The 25,894-nt window shown below is 42.2% G+C and overlaps 1 protein-coding gene across 2 annotated transcripts in view; it reads left to right on the forward strand.

Annotated features, from left to right (window-relative positions):
• grk6 (G protein-coupled receptor kinase 6) overlaps nt 1–25,894 on the forward strand; it is a 47,887-nt gene that overhangs the window by 12,350 nt on the left and 9,643 nt on the right. The window contains exons 3-8 of one of the 2 annotated variants that reach the window (XM_005725456.2): nt 8,889–9,043; nt 12,920–12,997; nt 14,388–14,488; nt 17,669–17,761; nt 23,835–23,898; nt 25,677–25,817. In XM_005725456.2, the coding sequence (XP_005725513.1) occupies nt 8,889–9,043; nt 12,920–12,997; nt 14,388–14,488; nt 17,669–17,761; nt 23,835–23,898; nt 25,677–25,817 (632 nt within the window). The remainder of the gene's footprint in view (nt 1–8,888; nt 9,044–12,919; nt 12,998–14,387; nt 14,489–17,668; nt 17,762–23,834; nt 23,899–25,676; nt 25,818–25,894) is intronic. The other variant, XM_005725457.2, reaches the window with a different exon arrangement.

The following is a 25,894-nucleotide window of genomic DNA, read 5'->3' on the forward strand; positions in this document are numbered from 1 at the left end:
AGTGTTGATTTTTCATTTCCTCTGTATACAGCAGCAGCGGTGGTGGCAGCTTCCTAATTCTGTACAGAAATAGACTCTCATTCATCCACAGGGCTGATATTATCACCAGCAGACCTCAGGTTGCGTACAAAACGGCAGAAAAAGGATGGCACACTGTCCTGTCATCACAAAACTGTTGCTCATCAACAATTAGTTGCAACACATAAACCTCCATAAATCACAAATGATTGAATAAATGAGTTGTTGCATGTGAATAACAAACTTTAACAGTATTAAGGCTAAGTTTTAGTTTTTAAATGTGAGATATCTCTGCTGTGAGAACTGATCGGAGTGGATATGCTGAGGAAGAAGTTTATTGTGAGAGGGAAACGACTCTTTCCAAGGTCAACAGTGACCCTTCACACTCCAACATCTCACTTCCAACCACTTTGGATATGATCCATGACATTGTGCTTGCATTAACCTCATTTGTAGCAATAACTGTGACTTTGTCTCACAGTTTTTAACCGGACGGTTGGGAAATTGCTTAATGCTGATTAATGTAGAATAGAATAGAATAGAATAGAATAGAATAGAATAATCCTTTAATTGTCCCACAACGGGGAAATTTGGTTGTAACAGCAGCCAGAAAGACACATATACAAACAAACAGGACACAGAACAGAAACATACACAATTTTCTTACATATTTACATTAAGGACAATGGTCACTGTAAACAGAGAGTACTGTACAGTTATTAAATTAAATAAAAATAGCTACAGATAAGATGTGTCTGGCAGAACTTTCATGCCGAGCGTAACACTGAAGTGTTTGCTGTCGTTGCTCTTCATTTTCATACATTTCCATTTGTGTAGAAAACATTTCCCTCCTACAGGAACTAGACTAGTTTAAATTTAGACCAGTTATCAAATAAAAGTTATATGAGCTCCATGGAGCCCGTCGATCGACCTGCAACTTTTATAAGCAGAAGGCTCTCGATGATTTGAGATGACCCTCCCATCTCCGCCACACGTTCATGCCGATGTCAATAATTAGGATTTTAGGGTTCATCTACTTGCCCAAACCCCACTTTATCCACATGCACATGGTAGTGGTCAGGTTGTTGTGCATGAACCTCATGATTGTTGTATATTTTGTTGGAGTTGTGAACTTTGTAACCATGTTATATGGAAGGTTTTGGAAACTGTTGCAGAATAAACTGAGAATGAAAAACAGTTGCCCTCCAGTCCCCCAAACCAAGACTCACTTTTGAGATGACAGTTGACGTCTTTTGTAATCGCCAGGCTGTCACTGCTTCCTGTCCAAAACACCGAGACTGTGGATCAAGCGTTGCTACAACTTCTGTTTTTATGCGTCCTTTACTTTTTGAAGTTGTGTTCTCAGAGCTGCAGCTGCCACGTTATAACAATGTCTTTTACATTCAGGCAACAAGCAGCGACAATCTGCGCGAACTTTAATAGCATGCTGTTCATTGAAAAGTCAAACCTGCGATGGGTCTGAAAGTGTGTGGGTGGTATGAAGACAAAACGCTAGTGTTGCTCAAGTACTACCACAGAGGAAACTGTGGCGCCTGCAGAAAGAGGAAGCAGCCTGTTTTTTTTCTACTGTTACAACCAACTGATTACTTTCATTTTAACTGGTGACTGGTTGGAGAAATAAAATTTAGGCTCACTCAGGAAAAGATCTGATCTCTACCTGAGACCAGACTCAGAGATAATCGTTGTTGTGCTTTGTCATTGGTTGCACTTAGTTTTTTACAAAATAAAATTAAAGGTCAAAGCAGCGAGCATGTTTTTCTCTACGCCTGGCTGGTTTTCTCCGGGTGCTCAGGTTTCCTCTTCAATCTGAAGTCGTGCATGTTAGGTCATCTATCTGCAATCATGTAGATTACAGATAGATAAAACTCGCACACAGTAGTTTTTTCTAAAGAATAAAGTCCTGTGTAAATGAAGGACGGTGGTTTGTGGTGTAAAGAGCTTTGAGTCAGCTCAAAAAAGTGCAGGTCCACTGACTGTCTCACATTTTTGGGGGTAAGAAGCCTGTGTGCATGTTTACTTCAGAAAGCATGAAGTAGAATGATGCAGGCACTGTAACGTCACTGAAACCTCGGTGTTTGCACTGTCATGTTGGATTGTTGCACCCAGAAGTGACCATATTTGGGCAACTGTGCAACACAGACAAAGACATCTGCTAATTAGCGCCAGCTAATAATCGTCTACAAATTCACTCACTTATATTATTGGTTCAGTAACTTGTTTGAAAAGCCCCAAAAGACACGATGAGCTCAAACATGGTTCCTGTCAAACTTTATAAAACTTCGCCCACAGTAACCTGTCATTGACTGGGAAATACCCAAACTTGTATCAGGCTGTAAACACGTTCGTTTCCTTGTTAAAGTTGAACATTTTAACATGCGACTCTATGAAGACTGATGGACATTTGGAGCTGCCGAAATGCGACGTCAGAGGAACTGCAGTTTCTGGCACATGTGCGCCTCGTGCGTTGTGTTTATGTCAACTTGTTTATGATTTTTGCTTCACAAAATTGGATGGAAATGTCCAGATGTGACGGTCAGAAGATATGTGACCAAAGCATGAACTGTGGTTTACTTGGTTCGGTTCTCATGACTTTGTTTCCTTAAATAGTAACCATATGCCATATTTATCTTAGCTGCAGGAGGCCACTGTCCAGCATCAGAGACGGGCTTTTATTTCAAAGTCGTCCCTGATGTTTGATTAGAATAAATAACCGAGGTCATGTGCATAAAAACAATTGCTTTAAGTTGCTGCCTAACAGCAGCAGCAGCAGCAGCATGTGATATCAGTGTGATTTGTGTACAGAGGCATGGTTGCATCCATGGTACCCAGGCGGGGCAAGTCAGACACATAGGACACATTGTGAGGAAGAAAGAAGAGGAAGAAGCAGTGGAGCTGGGCTGATGACTTGTTATAAAACTTAATATGGCTCGAGGCACAGAGCGGCGACAGGTGGGCAAGCTGGACTAAAGTACAGCACATGTTTGTTACTGGTAAACCAAAGTTCACCAAAGAAGTCAAGGACTACACATACGCTCAAGTCCTACAGGTTTCTATTGCTTAATACATCCATTCACCAGCTCCCGGGGGCATGCCTCCAGGGTCGTGTTCAGTTTACTGTTACTGTTTTGGGAAGTTCGTGGAGCAGTTCAAAAAGACAATGAAAGCACATGAAGCTAACTGAGCTAAAATGTCAGGACATTTTCCAAAGCTGTACTTTGCTCACATGTATCAGGAAACAGTCTGATCCAGATGTGTTTTCACTACTGGAAATACTCAATTTGGTTAAAGCAAGGGTGGCACCTGAGTAGAGCGTGCAAGAGACAGAAAACATATTTATTTTGCTTGTAGGGATGGTCATGATTTTTGAATATTCAAATAGTCATTCAAGACGTCTCCGGACTCAAAATGGGCCTTTGTTTAAGCACGTAAGCACAATCGGTCCGATAGTTGAGCCATTTGGTAAACAAAACTCTGCATGATTCAGCAACAGCAACGACAATGTGACACGTTTCATCACTCAGGTTTCCCCAAGCGTATACCACAGGTTCCAGTCCAGAAACATCCCTGTCTCAATAACGTGTTCGGGCTTACCCCATTTACTAATCACAGCGTGGACTCTTCATCTTTTCTTTTTACCAGATTAACATTCCCGTCCACACAGATACGTTCACACTGTGTTTAACACCGGAAATGCCAAGGCGGTCGTTTTAAACCCTGTTTAACTCTCATCGTCAAAAGGAAGAGAAAGTATAGCTAGAGCTGCAGAGGGCGTCATTTTGACCCCTACACATTCATATAAAACCACTACAGCAGGAAGTGCGAGACTGAGTGGGTGGAGGACCGGTGCAGAGCTGAAGTAGCTGAAGTCCAGAGTGTGGAGAACTAAACGGAGCAAATCCAGAGCGGCACCCAAACGTATGTCAGGCCTGAAGAGGTGAAGCTGAGACGGCTTCAGGTTTGATGATCAGAGGCAGATGATAAACTTTGACTGTTCTGCTTTTACAGTAATTACTTAAAATGTGTTGAAGCAGCTCTGAGGTTTTTACACCACCTTCATTTTAATACAGCTAACCCCACAATTCACGTTCTTCTTCTTTCATAACTCCATTTGTAGTTACTGTGCTTTGTTTAACTCTTTGTAGTTTAGTCGAACGTGTTTGTGTTAAATCATTGATGAAACCTTTAAAATCAACCTTAAATAATTATTTGGCCGAATCTTACTGAAAATTAGAAAAACAGTTGAAAGGTAACAACTTGTCTTCAGCATCCGTGCTGTTGTTACAGGACAGGCTCAGAACGGCCCTCCTGGCACTTCCAGTGTGGTAACCTCGGTGGGTAATCAACTCATGCAGCTCTTCCATATCATTGTCCAAACACCTCACATTCCACGTGACGATGGCAGGAACAGACTTCCTTTTAGCTGCGAGTAGCCTCTGCTCGGGGACTACGGGCCATCGTCCGTGACGACACTCTGCCTCCAGAGTAAACTGGAAAAACACCAACAGGAGCAGCTGTAACGGCCGTCAGGCTCAGAGCAGCACCAGGACATTATTGATATTATTAATAGAGCAGTTGCCGATATTTCAAATGAAATAGAGGCTAATATGAATATATCTGAAGCGGTGGCGTTCCCTTTGGTTAGGCTGTGGCAGGAGAGGCAGCAGCTTATTGAATAACGTGACCACTCTGTTTCCAGCTCATCTGCTGATTTTCCTAATCATCACTGCATCTGGCTTCTTTTAGACACGTACTTAACATAATTAAAGACTTCCTGCTGATGTGAAAATATAAGGAAATAAAGATGAGCCATTTCACACTCGAGGTGCTGCTGCTGCTTCTTTTGTTTCCCTGGAAGGGCCGATGCAAATAAGTTTGGATTTGAATGAGTTCAGTCAAACACACACAGGAAGTTAGAAGCTCAGCACTAAAACCACATACAGTACGGTTTGAAATGCTGATGTCCCACAGAGGTGCTGCAGGGCTGATAGGCCAGAAGGAGGAAAGTAAAAACAGAGGATGAGAACGTGAGCCGACAGACGAAGAAGGAAGTCACGATTCATCCTCGAGACTTTTTTGTAACCAGAAGAACGAAGACGAGTGGGAGGAAGATATTCAGGAGACTCTGTTTCCTCTCATCCCCTGATACGAACATCATTTATTGTTATGTAATTATGCCGCAAGCAACGTGAGACATTTCTATGTTGCACAACAGAGATCTTACAGACGTTCTCCCTTTGTTACAACACATTTCACCAGCACCAATGAAAAACAAAAAACTGAAGATTGGCCCTGCACTGCACTCGGACATGTGCTTTCTTGTTGTGTGCAGTGCATTCGCAGGCTGGTCTGAAATGCAGCAAAACACAAAGTGTGTTTTTCTGTCTGTTTGTGCCCCGGTGACTCTGCTGTTCGCTGAACCCGAGAAACACGTGCAGGGAGTTTCACCGCACGGCCTCCTCTGCACAAATGAAAGCATCTGTAGTCTCGATTGATGCTTTCTCCTCCGCCTCCCCCTTCCCCTCCTCCTCAGTCCTCATAAGAGGCCATTAGAGTAACATGATATTACAGTAAAGTAGGTCCACACTGGTTTCAGTGTTCAGCTGCTGAATCATAGGAATATGTTTATGGTTTAAATAGAACCGAGCAACCCAGAGAGAGGAAGAGGGAACCGGCTGCTTCGTCAGGGTGGTGATGCTGTAATCATGCAGCAACTTCCAGGGCGATAAAATAAAGTATGGTAACTGCTCTGGTTCTTTTAAAGCACTTTTCTACTCGTCAAAGCACTTTGCACAACTCTCACAACCAGCACTTTTCTATGTAAGTGCTAATATCTAAGATTCATAGACATTGATAATCAGGGGTTAAGTAGGATTTAATGAAAATAATATTTTTTATTGTGCTGCTGCTGCTCTGAGGTTTACTGCTTCCTTTTACCAAATACATCCTACAATATATACACTCACCATCCACTTGTTCAACTGGTCATTAACACAGACATCCAATCACACGGTGGCAGCTCAAGATGACCTGCTGAAGTTCAGTCTGAGCCCCACAATGAGGAAGATTTCCCTGACTTTGAAGACGAGCTGGTTTGAGTATTTCAGACGCTGCTAATCTGCTTGGATTTTCCTACCAAGCTGGTTTGAAAGGAAGGAAACAGTAACTCTGGCTTTTTCTGCTGACCTTTCCTCCTGTTGTTCAGTTGTTGTTCAGCTCGTTCTAGAACAAACTGGTGCGCTTAATATCAGCGTGACGCTGCATAAAGTGATGGAGGCTCTGTGTCGTGCTTTGGTCTGGATGGAAACTCACTTTCACTGCAGGGCCTTCGAAGCCAACAGGACACCCGACAGAGGCCTCTTTGTTTTCTGCGTGTTAATGTACAGCATGTTCTCTACAGCCCTGGATCTCCATTCATGTATATCACAACTCCTATCATGTCTCAAAACGTCCGTAATCAGCCATAATGAGATAATGATTATTCGGAGAATTCCCAGAACTTTGAGATGCAAGCGTCTGATACTGCCTAAGTAACTTTATGAACTGTAATGAAGTAATTTATGTCCCTTTTGTAAAGAAAACAGTGGGTTTGTAGATATGAAGACTTGGAACGGCCTTTTTCTCGTCTTTCTCTCTTTCGTGTCCTTTGTCATCCACAGATTTATTCCCTTTGCCGCACACTTAGCGTCTCTGTTCTCTCTGCAGCGGGACTTAAGTGGAACATCAGAGAGAGAAGAGATCATTAGAGGAGAGGAGAGCGGGACAAAGGGCAGAGCAGAGACAACTAGAGCAGAAAATCTCAAAGTAGGATGAAACAGAGGAGAACCTGACGGAACAAGGCATCAGTAACCATCAGTCAGTGGGTCATCAAAAGGAAATGACTCAGCAGAGTAACAATCGAAGGGGCGCGCCACCCGAGTTATGTTCATCTACTGAGCCGGGCAGGGAGACAAAAAGATGACACGGATTACATCACCCACAAAGCAAACAGCATCTTTTTACTCCTGCAGCTGGTTTTATGAATGAAACTTCAGTCTGTTGGCGTAACTTGGCGATTAAATCTACAACCCTGACACGACGCCTCTGTCAGATAAAACTCAGGTTTAGAGTAAGACAGCAGTTTGGATTAAAACGCTTCACAGCTGTAACAACGCTCACTGACTAACAAGCTTTATTATTAGATATGCAGATGACACCCTGCTGTAGCTCGGCATCTATTGAAGTCGGTGTGTGATGCACTGGGTTAAGGATTCAGTTGAACTGGGCCAGTGTTTGGGCCTGACAGCGATACAATATTCTGTCCGTTTGTAACGATTTGATTTTGGTCTCAGTTGCTGAATGGTTACAGTTCAAAGAGTCGCAACTTTAGGTTATCGTGTCTTTTATTCCATATTCTCTGTGGAACCAGAAGAGAATGATTCCAGTAACACTGATGTCTGTTTACGTGAGCCGTTCGAGGCTGTGCTGCTGTTGTAGCGACAGTCACATGTACACCAAAAACAAAAACATACTCGCATGAGGAGGCTTTAGATTGATATCTGGGGTCGTTTCAGTTCATCTGTCCAGCTGTGTTTGAGGGAAAAAATAGAAACGCTAACAAGGAAACGTGGATTTGCATCTGAGACTCGTACAGATGCAAAACAACCCAGGAAGCTTCACGCACAAGCAAATGTGATTCACTGACGATCGGGCCGGTCGGCGTGAGAGACGAGGAAAAGAGCGAAAAGGTCAGACTGATCAATGCGACACTTCAGCAAGTCAGAGAGAGGTTTACTCCTCCATCAGTCACAGGATCTCCAGTGCTCACTGAGGGAGGCCTGCTCCTTTATTGCTATAAAACAGTGTGCTGCCTCCCTAGCATTTACATTCAGTCTTTCACAACAGTTCCTGCCTCACAAATGTGCTGAGCATGTTTCCTTCCTCAGAAAACAATTTATAACCTCCATTCTCTACATAGAGAAATAAGCGTCCATCTGACTTTCATTTTCTAGAGCCTTCTAATAATGCAGTACATCAGAAACAACAGTAATAATAAGATAATAAGAGCACATTTGGTGCCGGCTCACAGCATAACAGGGAACGACACTGATCCATGGAATAATCAAATACCAGCATATTTGCATAAACCTGCAGTTTTGCTTGCAGGAACTTTATTATTTATGTTATAAAAAGTCGGCTTTTATTTAGAAGGAAGTAAAAATGTTTGGGAAAGAAAAACTGTGTCGAAAGCAAATTTCATCTGATGAATTTTCTATGTTGTAAATAGTCACAGGGTATAAGGCGTGCTTAAGGTTGCGTGCGACTTTGTACTTCCTGTGAGGGTCTGATTTAATTTGAAGCTTGAAGTTTGTTATAGAAAAGAACCCAGAGTTTGTGTTTAGATTGTGACCTTTGGAGTGGGTGTTGGATGGATCTGGTTGCAGTTTTTAACAGAGCTCTGAAAGTTGCTTCCTGAGCTTCTGAAGCTCTGAGGATTAAACATGATGGAAAAAGATGTTAAAAAGCACCAAAGTTAAACTCATCCCTGTCCTTCAGGGGCCTCAAAGACCTCTACACACCAAACATCTTTCCTGCATTTGGACTCGCCTATTCTTAATCCCGCCTTTTACTCCACCTGAGTTTGCTGGATGAAGCTCGATTGATCAGATCCGATAAACAGATCCGATCAATCAGACATCAGTGTGCTCGCTTTGAGGTTTGTTTTCTGCATAAAGGCGTTTATGTTACGCAATCAGTTTGCATCTGAAAAGTTTTGCGTTGCTCCTTCGCAGCACGCTCAGTGTGCAATGGGCTTAACCTGAGAGCATTCACAGACTGACTCTGGATTAAATAACGTGCACGTTTGTGTCCAGATCTGTGTAACGATGACCTCGCTTGCCTCCGTGTCTCTGCAGAGAAGGACTACAGCAGCCTCTGCGAGCGGCAGCCAATCGGACGGCTGCTCTTCAGGCAGTTCTGCGAGACTCGAGCCGAGCTGAAGCGCTGCGTCAAGTTCCTGGACGCCGTGGTAAGCAGAGCCGTCTTCGTCTGACCTCTTCTCTTTGTGTGCCTCAGCATCTTTCTCTGCAGGGTTCAGACTGTCCTGTAAGCCCAGGGTTTATCAGCCTCCCACGTACGCATCAACGTGAAAACAGCGTGACCAATCAGAGACGGAGAGGTCAGCTGACAGCAGAGAGGAACAGACACGATTAAACTGTATTATTAGAAAACTGTTTCTGAGTTTAAACACTTAATACAGACTGAAAGTATCATCTGAGGGTTTGTGTGGCAGGAAAAGTGTGATACAGCTGTTCATTAATGAGTGTTTGCTTTAAGCTGTGAGGTCAGTATGACTGCAACAGTGAAAGAGGCTGACTGAGTTAGTACACTTATCAGTGTGTGCAAGGATCTGACATTTAACTACAGCTTGTAATTAATCAGTTGATTAATGTGTTGTTTAGATGTGCTTCAGGCAGCTTGAAGACCTCATTGTTCAGTGCTGTGTGAGGAGGTGGAGGAGGTGGAGGAGGCGCTCCTGTAAGAAACCCTGGGTCATTCCTGTCATTGATGCTGTTAGGGAACGAGGCAGTGATTTCTGTACTGCTCTCTAAACTGCACCGGGTGTAACATCGTTATTTAGTAGCTTTAATACAAGCATATGACAGGAAATGAGGTAGAATATACAGCAGGCCTTTAACAGGAAACAAACACTTTGACATTTAAACGCTGTGATTATAGCACTACATGCACAATATTCACTCACTTTTAGCTGATTTTTGGCCTCCAGCGACTCACACTGATAAAGGAAGTTAGCTCATTATCAGCTAAATGCTGCTCTCAGTTTACAGCAGGAAGTAACACACAGTAACAGAGCACGGTAAAGTGGCCTATTTATGCTTCTTTCTGCTGTGATACATAAACAGTTTTTTCAGGATTCGAGTCGCCCAAAATAAATGCACATGTGCCCCAACTGTCCAAGCAGGCCAACGCCGAGCTGTGGGAAAATTCTCCGGGTGAACGGACCTTCCAAAAGCTGATTGGCGAGTTTAATTACCCTGAATGCCCAAATGGAGCACTTGAAGATGAGGAGGAGGAAGTAGGGTTTAATATCTGTTTAATGAAATACCGGAACTCTTGACTTCTGGGAACAATCTGCGTCACTGAGTCGCTCCTTCCTACCTCCCATGCTGTATCCCCGTCACACACACACTCCGGTGGGAATGAAACAAAGTGTGAGGGAAGCATTCCTGAAGTGAGCGGAGCGAGTTACGACTCGTTTACTGCAGCAGATGAGGTCACACAGTGTGTTTCTGTATCTAAAACCATTACAGTGGGGACATTTCTGCTTTATGAGGACATTCAGAGTGGTCCTCACAACTTCAGGGACCAGACGCAGTTTAAAGAGCCAGGTTCGTCAGGGGCAAGGTTTGAATTAAGGGTTTAGGAATCCTGATGTTCAGGTTTTTTAGTCATGAATTTGTTGATGATTTTTTTTGAACGAGGACTTTCTGGGGACCACGACTTTCTTGGTGCCTCTGTGTATTACTTCATCACTGTCATCTATGTTTATCCTCTGGGGATATGCATACAAATTGAATATTAATCTACCAAATTATACTGGAAATGTTTTGGTTTGAACCACTCAAAAGATGAAAAGGAGCACAAATCAGCATCAGGAAGTTGTTTTGAAGTTTAAAGAATTGAGGGGTCGTCCTCCGGAGACCACAGATTTGTAGATGTCCCTACGTGTTAAATATCAGTAATTCATCACTGTCATCTGTGATTATCCTCTCGGGATGTGTTTACAAAAATCCAGTCCATGTGATTACACTCAAGATATTTCAGTTTTATAGAGCCGCTGCATGTTGTCTTGAGTTGAGGGTTCATTCCCTGGGAAATCTATCCAGTCAGTGCAATAACAAGTTTGAACAAGTCCAAAATCTTAAAATCTGATCTGAAACCACCTGCTGGTGATACGGTAAAGTCAGAGGATAATCAGTGTTTGCAGGGTTCACTCTGCAGAGACCATGAATCTCTGTGCAAAAGTTCATAACAAATGAGGGTTTGAAGCATAAAGAGCTCTTTGACCTGTCAGACAGTATCACACTCAGAACAAAAACAAACATTATTCAGACAGGAAGTGTGGGATTATTTTATATTAACTGTCCTGGTTCATGGCTAATCCTGTCTGAGCTTAGGTAAGGGTAAGTCAAATTTCACCTGCTAATATGGGAAAATAGTAAAAGCAAATGAAAGCTGTCAGGTTGTAACTGCGGAGGCTCATCAGGTTGAGGTAATGTCAGATTAACCGTTTAAGCCTGCATTTCTTTAAGTTTTGCCAATTTGGTGTTATTAACAGTAGAAAAGATTTGTTAAAGTGGATCAGGTAATGGTTGCAGTCCTATCTGCTGAGGTAGAGGAGGTTAATGAAGGCAGTCTGCTCTGCTCAGCTGACTCCAGTCTGATGGCTTTGCAGTTTTCAACTCGCATTCGAAGCAATTATGCTCCCTTTTACCCCACAACCGCTTCCCGTCTCGTCTCTGAGAGCCCTGCGAGAGGACGAGATGGAGAGGGGAAAATGAGATTTGAACCGTCTCCGCTGTCACTTAGCATTAGTTTACAGGCTCTCGCTGCCAGAGGGGAGAGGAAGCACTTTGGGGTTTTCCAGTCAGGCTCAGTTTACTGCAGGTCATTCACAGGGAGGAGTAGATGCAATCGGTTCGGGTGTGGGGGAGGAGGGCTACAAAAAGTCTTCAATTAACTCATAAAGTGGGTTTTCTGAAGCCGAGAGGAGGCTGCAGGGGACACACACGAAGCTGGTAGTTCAGCTGAGCAATCATTCAATAGTATGGGCTTTCAATACTGTCATCATATATTCACAGTTTCATCAGATCCAAATTAATGACTGAGTTATGTTTTTAAATGAAATGACATCTAGTGGTCATATGCAGAAATGCATCTAAAAATGAGCTTATGTGGAAAAAAAAGAAAAGAAAAAAAAAAGAGTTCACTTTAACCCAAACACTTCTCTAACTCTGTTTAGATAGCGCTATATAATCCATTATTATTAGTCAGGTGTTTTGATGACAGGATGCTAAAAAAAATACAGCTAGCAGCAACATGGTAAAACCCAAATAAAATAAATGTTTTTAACCACATTTTTCTGGCAATGCTGAAACTGAAAACCACATCCTGGTACTCTTCTCTTTGTGAAGGTCTGGCAGTGTCACATTGTAGTGCAGAAATTCTCAAAACTCCTTAGTTAGCTTGAGATGCCAGAAACTACCTTGTTTGTCTTAAGTGCTAAAAACTCTTTAGTTAGTTTAAAATGCTAAAAGCTACCCAGTTAGCATCAATTGCTAAAAACTACTTAGCCTCAGAAGCTAAAAGCAACCCGGTTAGCATCAATTGCTAAAAACTACTTAGCCTCAAATGCTAAAAGCAACCTGTTTCGCGTCAATTGCTAAATGCTACTTGGTTAGCATCGATTGCTAAAAACTACTTGGTTAGCATCAGTAGCTAAAAGCTAATTGATTATTGTTAATTGCTAAGAATTACTTGGTTAACCCTAATTACGAAAACGACTTTATTTCAAGTGATTAAAAAATACTCAGCAATAATTGATAAGTTACTGAGTTTGCCTCAAACATTAAAATTGACTTGCTTGGATTTAATGCTAAAAGCTACCTGTGTAGGTTCAGGCGCTAAAGCCTTCTTGGTTAAACTTTCTTCGTACTAAGAAATAAAAAGGCCCTAGAACATAATGTCACAAACAAAAAGTAAACTCAGGTCATGGCAGTAAATGAATTCACTGAAATAAGTTGAGCACAGTTTTGTCCTCAGATTGTGTTATTTGAGTATTAGCGCCTGCTGACAGCATGCTGATGTGTGCATTTCTCTGCAGGCGGATTACGAGGTGACACCAGATGAGAAGAGGAAGGAGTGCGGACAGGAGCTCATCGAAAAATACTTCAACCCAAAGGTACTTTCTGATGTTTCCTGTCAGGTCTGACATGGTTTTATTTTTATTAGGATGATATCTGTTAGTATTTTTGTTTATTGCCCACATGTACAGGATCAGAGATAGCTCAAAGCTCATTTCCCTCTGAAGCAGGAAGATATAGAAACAAGCCCAAACTGAAGACCAACGACCATCAAATGACCAAAAGGTTTCCACTGGCTTTTGGTCATTAAATGTGTCACAAACATAAAATATCTACAAAAATCACCCGAAAAGTGTCCAAACTGTAATGTTTAAAGAAAATTATTGCATTGGACGATCTTGAATTTGACAACAAAACATCAGTTTTGTTGTCAAAGTAGCAGAGGAGCTCTGTGGGAGTGATTTAAACTTTTATTAATGATGCATTCATTGACAAAAATATCAGACCAAAAGTCCTCAAATCTTTTCCATGTTTTACATTGTTTCTGTCTGTCGGTACCAGTGTGCTGTGACAGTGTGCACTATAGATTTATTTTATCATTTTATTCAAAATACATGTAAATTATTAAATTAATAAAACTCGTCATCACAGCAGACTGAATAGAGTCACTGAGTTTTGGACAAAGGGCTAAATTTATTTGTATTTTTTTAGTTTTTTACTGTTATTATTTTTCAGCCAGTTTTGTAGCAGAAGGTTCGACTGTCTTCTGTTAAACGCCCCCACTGTGGTTGAATTTTAAAACACCTGCCTCTAGAGCGTCCCTGAACGCATCACTCAGGAGGAAGCGCTCAGTCCGGCTCGTCAAGAAGGAAATCAGATTTAATCAGCTGATGATGGATGATAATGGGAGCAGAGCCGCTCATTGGCTGACCTTATGATGATGTAACTACCTGCAGTCCTGAGGCCTGAACTATGAAGGAGGGTTTGTGAGGTTCAGGATAATCCTGAAGTTTCAGTGTCATGAAGGTGGTTCACTTCTCAGCAGGCGAAGGTTATGTTTGACATAAGAGATCACCGCCTGCTGACCAATCAGATCTCTGTGTTTGATAGTAAGAGGGTCAAAAGTCTTTTCTCTCTACCTCAGGTGTTTCCAGGCCAGGTGAGATAGGTAGTCTGATGCCTGACCAGCATCTGTGCTTCTGATACTCTGATTGGTCATTGCCTGTGTCAGGATCAGTGAAGCCAGATAACAGAAAGAAATCCTGGCCTCGCCTCGTAGTTCAGGCCTCGGTTCAGGCTGAAGCTCCGCCCTGATGTTTCCTGCTAATTCTGTGTGAGCGCGAACGTGCAGGTCTGAACCTGCAGACGAACACAAACACCTCCCAGCTCCGTCTCAAACCTCATCCGTCCGGCTCTCTCTGTCAGAGTTACAGTCGGAGCTGATTCACTGTTTTCACCTGGATTTCATGTGTTTTTTTTCCTGTGCAGTCAGAGGACCACGTGCCTGAGGTGGAGGAGGCCATGATGGCTCAGTGCACAGAGAGGCTGCAGCAGGAGGCCTGCAAAGACCTCTTCAAGGACTGTACCAAGTAAGATTGCAGGGTTTTTAAGGATTAGTTTGCTGTTCTTTTGGATATATTTCCCCAGTTTAATCAGATCAGCTTTTTAAGGTTTGATTAATGTGCTTGTTCGGACTCTCGCTCACCTCGGACCCCAGGAACATTAAGGTTGAGAGGTTTTCACTGGGCAAGGGGATACTACCAAAAAACACACATAAACAAAAAGTGACTTGTAACACAAATGTAAAACCTAAGCTGTTAGATAAATCAAAGAAATTAAATCTGAGACCCCCCCACACACCTTACAGTCCGGAGTAAGCAGCCCTGAGGCTGAAACAAGAATCCTCAGTCTGTTCAGCAGCACGGGTCACGAGAACCTGACCCGGCCTCCTGAAGCGCGCCAAAAATCACACAAACAGGTGCGCTTCAAACTGGAAACGATACACCGAGTTACTTTAGTTTGATCTCAGTGATCCAGACCAGTGAAACCAGTCCATAACAAACTGTTTTCAAAGAAAATCAGAAAAGGAAACATTCAGAGCTGAGACCATTCGCCAACCAAAGACCTCACCAGATATTATTATTAGGAAACCCATGAACAGGCCGAGGTGCTATTTCCTGACTCTAATGTACATCTAATGACATCAGAGTTTACAAACCACAGTGGAAACCCATAAAACCAAAATAATATGGTTGTTGACTCAATCAGTACTTTTAACCTTCCCTTTCACTGCAGTTGAGTAAAGCTGGGATCCCCACAGCACCATTTACAAACTGGAGTAAGAAACAGTTTCCGTTTCAGGGTAAATAAATTAAATCAGCTGAGTCAAATGTATTCTTTTACCTCGAAATATTTAAAATACAACAGCTGCTCTTTTTGTTCACGCTTTCTCACAAAAAGCCTTTGAACTCTAGGACTCGTTTATGGCGTCAGCATTTACCTGATGATGGTCAAACACACGAGTAACGGCACCAACAGCTGACTCCAACAAAATAAGACGAGCAGCGTCAGACAGAAAGATGAATGTGCCGCATCCAGATCCTATCTCAAGTCCAAGCTGCTTCACTTTACTGGGAATATCACAAGATCTGGAATATTCTGCTTCACCTGCTGCGGCTTTAACCCGACTCTGTGGATGGGCAGTGATGTGCGATTTCCCCCACAATCTTCCTACTCAGACGCTTCATTTTATGGACACATGAAGGAAAATGTGATTACATCTACGTTTGAGAAGCTGCAGGTTTTCCGAGCGTGTGATGAGCTTGGAAACGAATCGGCGTTTGTTTGAACAATGCCCTGTTTGTGTAGGCGCGGCAGAGAAATTGCCACTTAATGTCAAATATAAGAGATTCAGTTGTGCAGATATGACAGACTTTATCCATTCTGCGTGAAATAAAACATCCCTTTGTGTCGAGGGTGTCGGCGTTAGCGCTTATCCAGAAATATCTCTGGTAAACATCAAGAGCCCTGCAGAGAAACCGGCAGCCGGGCTTTAAAGTCACAAGCTCGAGTCCAACTGAAGTCAGAGTTCAGAGCAGCGTCGCTTTTTAGAAGGTGATAAAGTCAACGGTTTTTTCAAACTTGTGTCCTGAGTGTTGTGTGTGTGAGGGGTCAGATTGGCCCAGAGGAGGACCAAACGTCCGAAGAGTTCTCGTCTAATAACGTTTGCTGGAGTGTTTCTGGGGTTTTTGTTACGCAACAATAATTCAATTCAGTTTTATTTATATCACACCAAACCACAACAACAGTCGCCTCACGGTGCTTCAGAATGTGAGGCAAAGAGCCGACAGCACTACAGAGAGATGCGTGACAATGAAATTCCAATAATCACAGGTTCATTTTAAAGCCCTGAGTCTTTGTAACGTCTCCAGTATCGGTGGCTGTTTGTCAGGCTGCAGATGACGTAAAACAAAACTAACTAAAAAAAGGAAAAGAAAAGTTTGACTTGAGCAGGTTGTAAATTTATTGAATACATTTAATGCTGCTTCTCTGATGCGGTGTGCTAACAACACTCACATGTTGATGCAGCGCAGAGAGGCAAAATCAACACCGCGATCTCTGAACTGCAAATGTAAAGCAGCCATCGTGCGTCAACTGACAGCTGACAGTAGACCATTCAAAGCTCTGTGTGGGTCACTCTGCGGCTGCCCACCTGAGGGTAACCTGCAGTTCCTCTAACGTCCACCGGAGGCTTCCTGCAGGATGCATACAGGGCACCCAAGGATGAAACATTTATGGCTAACGCTGTAATTTAAAAAGCCTGTGCATCGAAGCAAAGTCTCATTGAGGACACTGATGACCGAAGAAGAGGTGTGTGCAAGAGAGGAGGTTTACTGGCAGACCTGCAGGATTTCAGGAGCATCCAAAACAGGAAATAAATAAACGGGTTTGTGATAAAACCACGACAGACCCAGCGATGTTTGCATGCTTTGCAGCATCTTATTAACGGTCGCTGTACACTCAAACACCTCGGCTGCAGCTCACAGCCGGACACATACCAACAACAACAAAACTAATGACAACAGCACAGCCTTTTGCACTGGCGAGGTGATTGCAGATGCCGTGCAGGTGCGTCCATCTCACCTGCAGCAGCATCACAGACCACGCCTCGCCACAGAGTTAGTCTGCACTGTACCTTTTTTTTGTCTGGCTTTTAGATGACTCGACTAGTCTGAGATCTCTCCGTTGTCCAGCCATCCGTCCATATTGCTTATCTAAGTGCAGGATGGAGCAGCACCTCCACCAGCTCATCCGCAGAGACAGTGAGGGACTCTGAAGCCAGACATGTTATATCATCTCTGCAGCATGTCCCTCCTCCTAGTAGGGGTCTGCTGGGAGGTGTCCTACTCAGTGTCCTGAGCATGGACTGACTTCTTTCGATGTGGAGGACCATTAGCTCTGCTCTGAGCCCCTCTGAGCCGTTTAATCACTAATAAAGTGTCACCAAGAACATCCCAACTCACAACAAAGTCATGTTCAACTCGGCGGGTTTGTGTCCACATGAAGGGAATAAAATACCCGAAAATCCTTCATTTTCCTGAGTCCAGTGTGAGGTTCACCTTAACCCAACGAGACCAGTCAGGTCACAGCAAACAGGAGACGCAGAAATAATTAGATTGTTGACTTAAATGACTTAAATGATCGGAGATCTCTCAGTGATGAAGCTGAATTCAGTGTGAAACTGACAGCTGTTGTGTTGTGTTTTCCAGACTGATCCACGACTACCTGAGCATGGCGCCCTTCGCAGACTACCTCGACAGCATGTACTACAACAGGTTCCTCCAGTGGAAATGGCTGGAGAGGTAACATTTAAGCATAAACACCAACTTTCTCCTTCTTTCTTTCTGCTCTCTGTGTGCAGCAACTTTTTCAACTTAAAAAAAATAACTCAGGCGCACTCAGAGGCACTAAATCCTCCACAGGACCAGTACGAACACGCTCAGCTGCTTCATCAGTGTCCTTCAATCTCCCCGGGGGGGTGAGAACAGTCTTTACAAACAAAATCACCGTCACACGTTTAAAAATCTGATTTGGAAATTGCTCAATGGGGATGTTTCACTTTTCTGTTGAATATTATGGGGTAGCTACTCGAACAGACAGCCTACAGGGGGTTCTGCAGAATTTCAAGCAACACCTGAGGGCGTTTGCTCAATCATGCAGTGTGACCGAGCAGTGTCTAATCACGTCTTCAGAAATAAGAGATAAACGCTTCCACAGAGCTGTGCTGAGCGATAACAGGTTTACAGAAAAACAAAGGATGACAATCTCTCCAAACAGCTCCAACGTGTCCTGCAAACAACTCCTAAATACCTGAAGCAAGAGCAGCGATTCACCATCAGCTACACTTTTCTATTCCTGGATTCTTTGAGGTTTGAAGGTGGGTGTGGCTTCTGTGACATCGTACACATCCTAGAGCAGAAAAAACCCAACTGCTCCTGGCACAGGGAGTACTTAAACAACTGGACTTCCTATAAAAATCAAGCAGTCGGCCCCTGCTGGTTGGCTGAAAGAGACGTCCATGTTTTTGTACACAGCAGATGGCGCTGTAGATCGTTTTTAAATCACACCAGAAAATAGACACAGCAGGGAGTCTCAAAGTGTGGGCCACAGCCCCCTGGTGGTCTATGAACGAACTGCAGTTTGGCAAAAAGAAACAAGTTTTTTTCCACTAACCAGTTCATGTTTTGGGAGGGCTGCAGCCTATCACAGCAGCCATACTGGACAAGTCTGTGGCAGGGCTCACACACTAGTATTTAATTAATTTGTTATCGCTCATTTGCAAGAAAAGTAAAAGGGAAGCTGTTTATAGAGAATTGAGATCAAGCAAGTCTTTGTGAACCAGCAATGAAAGAAGTTCTTCTTCTTTAGTCTTGTGTGTCACACTTGTTTTTTTTTTAAGATTTCAGTGTGGCTTCCTTAGAAATGTTTGGTTAATTATGAAGCGACCTGCAGCTGCTCGAAGGACGCAGTGAAACCACTCAAGGTCACATCTGGCGACATTAACTTTTCCCTTAGGATATTCTGTCACATGACTGCGCTGCCACTTTAACACACAGAGTAATTGGAAGAAATAGTTTCTTCTTTCAACACTGAGAAAAATATCCACAAGCCAAAATCCAGACTTCCCACAGGGACATCTCCTGATGAGGACTCCCAGGAAACACCAGGGTCCTGATTCCTGGTATTCAGCTGTAAGCACGCTCTGATGAGTGCTTTGTTAATTTGTTTGTGGTGGAGTAAGCCGACACACAATGGCATAATGGCAGTTTTGTCAGGTTTGTTTGCTTCTCTGATGGTTCCCAGTCTCCACTTTGAAAACTTCAGCGATGCCGCAAACAAACTCTGGATCCTGCAGACTGTTTTGCTTTCATTGTTTAAACTTCTGCTCATGATGGATTAGCGGAAACAACACTCTTGGGAAACCAGGGAATCTTACAGGGATCCACGTTTAGCAGATATAAAACACGAGTCTCGTTTGTTCCAGCCTCACATGCCGTTTAACAGTTTTTTTTAAAGGGTTTAGCGTGATCGGTTTTCCGGGAACTGCGGAGGGTTGTTGACCTCAAACTTCTCAGTTCATCGACTGAAGTTTCGAGGACTAGCTCTGAATTCCTTCCTTTAAATGAGGCAAGATCATGAGAAATGAGCATCATAAGTGGAAGTTCTCTTTTAGCAGTAAAGCCAGGCTGCCGTGCTGCTGACTGACAGAGATTAAAGTCGTGGTCATTCAAGATGTCTCCACGCAGTTATCAGAGAGACAGCTTGAGCCAAGAAATTGTTTTACATAAAGCTGCATGTCATTTTTAGTCACTCTAAGAGGGCAGTAGAAAATTTAGCTCATTTATAGTTCGGAAATATAATTCACTGATTTGCTCAGTGTAGTCAAAACATTTACCTGAAGTTGTTTTGCTCAGCAAGGCTAAAAGAATTATAGTCAGGTTTGTGCTCAAAAGATCAGCGTTGCTGCTTTACCAGGTGTAACAATTAAGCTTAACATCCAGGCATCCATGAAAACAGGATTTATGAAATTTAATGGAGTTAGAAGTTAGCAGGAAGTTAGCTCGCTAGTTTGCACCTAAACATGATATAGCATGTTCTGACTGAGAGATTTCTGAAACATTCAGACGCACAGCTCTGCTGTCACTTCCAACATAAATGAAGACAGAAAACTAAACAGCAGTGACGTTTGTAGGGTTACTGAAGTTGGGCTAGCTGGTATATAATGATGTGCTACCTGGTGGCTAGCAACACAGCTATGTTAGCATAACATAAACACAGTGAAGCTGGAGGATGAACGCTTTTTTCCACTTGATAAAAGTTAACGTGAGAGTTCCCGATGGTTAGGGACAAATGCAATCGCATGGCAGGATGCTGTAAACGGACCAAACTCCGGTCAGGAGAACAACTGAGATAATCCATCCACAGTACGAGGTTAGTCATTCATATACTGCTGCATGGGCTGGAGATACATCGTAAGGTTTTAAAAACTGAGCTTTAAAAACACAACACAGAGTAATTTAGGCCTGGAAGCAGGATTCATCACGTCATCACTTAAAGAGAGCATGTGGGGTCCCACAGGGCTTAGACCTTGGACCTCTTTATAGAAATAAACTAATGACTGCCAGTTATGTCTCATTTAGTCCTGAAAAGAAAAAGTCCTCCCTGTACTTCTGTCTGCCTGGCATTAAAAACTCAATGACTTCTTGCAGTTTAACTCAGAAATATGATCAGAACAAAAACAAGGATTATAGTCTTATCCAACAGGGACACTCCCCATCTTGGACTGCTAAGAACCAAAGTAAAGCAATCTAAACTTTATTCAGATAGAAAATAATTAAATGCCTAATGGAGATTGTGGTATTTTCATCTTGCCTTTGGTCTCCAACAAGATTATAAAACATAATACCTCAATTTCTTCCAGCCTGATCAGAGGCCAGAAACTGATAAATAAGCCTAAATTTGAGTAAATGTTCAACTAAAGCTACCAAGTCACAATCTGAATAAACCTCAGAATCTCTGCCTTTTATTAACTTAGGCAAAAAGACACAAAGGGACAAAACAAATCTGACATTTGGATTTAATTGGTGAACTTAAAGATGAACAAAATCTTTGTGCTTCAAGTAAGGAGAGAAAAGTGTCAGACGTGACGACAAGAAGGAAAGTAATTTTTCCCTGTCAGTACTTCTTAAAAGCTTCTCTCGTGCAGGCAGATTGCTCTCTTGCTGGAAAAACGAGACAGACTGACTAACTCAAGAGAAGAATACGTCCGCAGACTAATGGGGCTGATTTAGCAGGGCTGGGTAATGGCTGATAGTAAGCAGCTGATGATGCAGGAGTGCAGTCAGAGTGAAGAAACCTAAACGGGGAAACTGGCTCTCAAAGTAATGTCAATAATTTATTATTTGCTTCCCACCCTGTTAACTAGCTGTGTCTCAATTTAAATCAGAAGCTGGATCTGTGATTGTTTTTCGCCTGTATGTGGAGTTGTGTTGTTTGTAAGCTAATGCTAGCTAGTGTTGCTCATTGTTGATGCTGGGAAATTAGGAAAGGGAATTGGACGTAAGCATCAGTGTGACTTTATCAACCTATCACATAGAAATCAGTCCACACGCTATTAAAGCCTAAAGAGAAAGATGGAGAAAATCTTTGAGTTTCATTAGAGTCTGTTCCAACACTGTCAATAAAAAGATATTAACACATTAAAAGTGAGGGCTACTGCACGTTTTAATATGCAGGGCAGCAGAGAGAGTGGTGCTTTTGTTGCTAGTAACTTTCCATATTCCTTGTGATTTCCATTTGAATACATCAGATGATTGTTGGCAGAGAAATTTGCCAATAAAAGCACGAAGGATGTCACATGTGCTTAATGCAAATGCAAAACCAATGCCAATTATTAAAAAATGCAAATGTGAAAAAAGAAATAGGAGAATTTTCATCCCATGGCTCATTAAGCAGTAAATGAGTCATCAGGTTTAATGAGCCTGTGCCCCAGGGTCCATTTAAATTACCCGGTTGGATGACCAAAATGCCCAAAAGGGCTGATGAGATGAGAGTGTTGATCCCAGGAGGGTCCAGATCAGTGGTGCTGATTTACAACAGTGTGCGGTTCTCTGCAATCCATTTACCAACGACTGTCTGTCAACAGAAAAACTGTATTTCAAACCACTGCATTGTTCAAACAGGTGGCATGCAGAGCTGCTGGTATCTTATAGTTTTCACACAATAAGTCATTATTAAAGTAACGGTCACCTGAAGATCAAAACAAGACACTTAGGCTACGTTCACTCTGCAGGTCTTAATGCTCACATCCGATTTTTTGATCAAATCCGATTTTTTTTGTCTACAAATGCGACAGCCAACGCGCTCTAGTGTGAACGCTCAAAGCGGCCGCATGCGCAAAAGAAGACGTCACACACAACGCGCTCTGTTTAGACCCAGACCAACAGTATTGTTTGACTGATGGCCCTTAATATAAAGACTTGTTTCTGACTTTACGTTTCACAATTTTGCTTTAAGTTATAAAGATATTTTGTTATTTACATTTGGCCTAATAATTATCATTATTGCTGTTTTAGAGGAGCGGTGCTTCAAAGGATAGCTGCAGATTTCTGTCAGAATCTGCAGATTATACATTACAAATAAAATGTTCACGTTTCTCCAACGTTTTCTTCTAAACAGTTTCACTGGATGGCCAGGAAGTGTTCGCGATGTCTTCTCCGGCGCTGATAATTGGCGTCTGTCCTGTGTCAGTGACGTAAAAGACGGATTTAATGCGACTTGACCATTCAAACAGCAGTCGCTTTCTAAAACAGATATGTATCGATTCAGTACCACATATGAAAGTGGCCCAGGTCGGATTTGTGCCGTTCACAATGTCATAGCATGATGGGATATGGGTCGCAGAGGGTCAAAAAAGTCCGATTTGATGCGCTTTCGCCTGCAGTGTGAACGTAGCCTTATTTAATCTACTTTTATTAAACCAAAGTAATAGATTATTGTTAAATCAGATGTATTAAGTAGACACTCAGTGTTGATCACTTCTAACAAAGTTTATATGATAGCTGTTAATTCAAGTTATCAATGGTTGATTAAAACCAAATATCAGTGGTGTTCCCTACTCCCCAGGAAAACTGACTATATAGCTAACTGATAGCTAGCATCTGATGTCAAGCTAATAGCTAATTAGCATTACCTTTGACAAAGAGACTAAGAGGACAAAAAAATCAAACAAAAAAATTATTGACACATCCAATTAGAAAACAAATGAAATTTTAGCAATTTATCTATATAAGCACTCATGCTAGCATTAGCCAACATTGACCAGACAAAGACGAAAAGTTAAAATTGGTCCATAAAACCAAACAAAGAATCTCCACGACTTGAACATCTGACCAAACAGTTTTCTCCTCATAGTCAATTTCCTAACAGGCTAGCGAGGCTCTAATAGATAAAACTGGGTTTCTTTTAACTAATGATAGCCGATATGCTAATAGTAGCCTACAAACTGTTTGACAACCATAGTAGCAGTTAGCTGCTATCTCTCTCATTTTATCTCTTGACAAATAAAAAAATAAAGTAATAAAAGAAACGTGGCTGTTTTTCGTGTAACATGTATACGGCTCGTATGTGTCTGAAGTTAAAATTTGTTTGCAATTCTTTGTTTTTCTTGATTGGAGACAAACAAACAAAGGGAAAATGAGCAGACTTAACACTGCTTTTCTTTCAAGTTTTAAACTGGTTTTAAACTGGTTCAGCTATATCATCATTATAGCTTTCCTAAACATCCTTTTTTCATGTCATTTCATTTCTAAACACGTGTACATTGGTTTTTAAACTGGACGTTTATTAAAGTGAGTTTCTCTCTTTGTCAAACAGGCAACCAGTGACGAAAAATACATTCAGACAGTACAGAGTTTTAGGAAAAGGTGGTTTTGGAGAGGTGAGTACTGAAAGTTTTTGTTACTTTAATTATAATGTGTTATGTTGCCATAATGTCATTAAAACAATCTTTCTTGGGCAGCTACAGTATATACAGGTAAAGTTACAAGAGTTAAAAGCTCAGAGGCTCTGCCCTCATTTGAGGTCAGTGAAGATTTGAATGAAAAGTTATGCATTGGTAAGTCAGAAAGTTCTAGACTTTAAGACATGTTTTTATTGGATTTAATCTCAAGCGTTAAGAAATCAGAGGCTGTAGATGAGTTTGTGGATCCTAACACTGGCCAAAGAAACAGAGGGCAGAAGGAAAAATTGTCAGTTACGTTCCAGTCATTTAGATTCAGAGAAATGGGTGCTGTTCACTGAGGTCAGACTAAAACAAATGCATTAAAACCTTTAAACGGTCTAATCGTGCAGAAGAGTTCAGTGTTCCTAATTCAATCTTTTCTTTGGCCCCTGAAATGAAGGACTTTATCGGAGGCATCTAAATCCTGTTACACACCACTGAATGGTGTCTCTGTGCCCTCTGTTCGTCTAATGAGACGAGTCTTTTTTAATTCCAAACACTGATAGCTGATTAGGCGTATACGCATCGGGTCATGAGATAACAGGGGACATTAAGTCAGGGTCAGTTTTGTCGGTTCAGATCACGGTGAGTCGAATTTACTGGAATCACAAGGAAGGTCGTGGTGAGGAGAAAACAGGGGACACCTTTAAGTGATACACAACGGCAATTCGGAGTGCTAACATTTTCTGACCTTCTTTGACCTGCATGAGGGGCTCTGGGGTCGTTCAATGCCTCCCATCTGACCCCCTCAGAGTCAGCTGATTGCTTTTGTACAGTAACTTCAGTATATTTAATGAAACCATGCAAATCTTACCTCCAGGCTCAGAGGATGATCTGAGCACTGATACTACCAGAAGGAGGAGGACACTGCACTGAACACAGCTGGATGCTCTCCTCTGAAGTTTGTACAAGTTAATAAAAGGGACAAGCGGAGCAGACAATGAAGCAACAAACCGCAAAGATCCCACAACCCTCCGCGCATTCTCCAGAAAGAAAAACAATGTTTGATCCGCGTCCAAGCTCCATGAAGCATGTCTGATTTAAATCCATTCCTCTGGTACAGTTTGGCAAAATCAGAACAAAACCCAGGGTTTGTTTCGGTCCTTCTGCGTCGAACAGTTTCACTCTGAATGATGTTGGATAAGATAACCATCATGTGTGTATTGTCACTGTAACAAATACAACATAAGTGTATTTGCAGTGTCAAAAAGAAAAAGCTTAAATGTGGTTGTTTTACCACAGCTTGTGTTTCTCAGCCTGTCAGTAGTGAGTTGTTTCTTTACCTTAACACTGCTGCTGCCTCACAAAAGTCACTACAGCTGAGACATTAAGTTTCCTTTAACTGTGTGTTTATGTGATAGAATCCAACGTGAACTCGTTTCCTCCTCATTTGCTGCAGTTAATAGTTTGATTTTTTTTTTAGTTTTCATGATTTTTTCAGTCAGTTTCCAGCGAGGTTTTGTAATGAAGCCCGTTTCCACCACTAAAAAATAAAAAACTATCCAGAACTCAAAATTTCAAGTTATTTTCTCAAAATTTTGAGTTAATAAGTTGAAATTTTGAGAAAATAACTCGAAATTTCGAGTTATAGATACTTTTTTGTGTGTGGTGGAAACGGGCTTCCATAGTTTTGTTGGTTTTAATTTTTCTTTTTTAAATGATGATATTTTCAGGGATCCTAACGTGTCCTTTTTCTTCCACCCCGTCGTCTGCAGGTGTGTGCCTGTCAGGTACGAGCCACGGGGAAAATGTACGCCTGCAAGAAGCTGGAGAAGAAGAGGATAAAGAAGAGGAAAGGAGAGTCTATGGCCCTCAACGAGAAGCAGATCCTGGAGAAAGTCAACAGCAGATTTGTAGTAAGTATCTCATCTCAGCTTCAGGTCGAGGGATCGTCGCGGTGGCAGTAATTAAAAGGCAGCGCTGAGGTTTGCAG

Source organism: Pundamilia nyererei, unplaced genomic scaffold (assembly GCF_000239375.1).
Source record: "Pundamilia nyererei isolate P.nyererei 1_Seehausen unplaced genomic scaffold, PunNye1.0 scaffold00015, whole genome shotgun sequence".
Lineage (NCBI taxonomy): Eukaryota > Metazoa > Chordata > Actinopteri > Cichliformes > Cichlidae > Pundamilia > Pundamilia nyererei.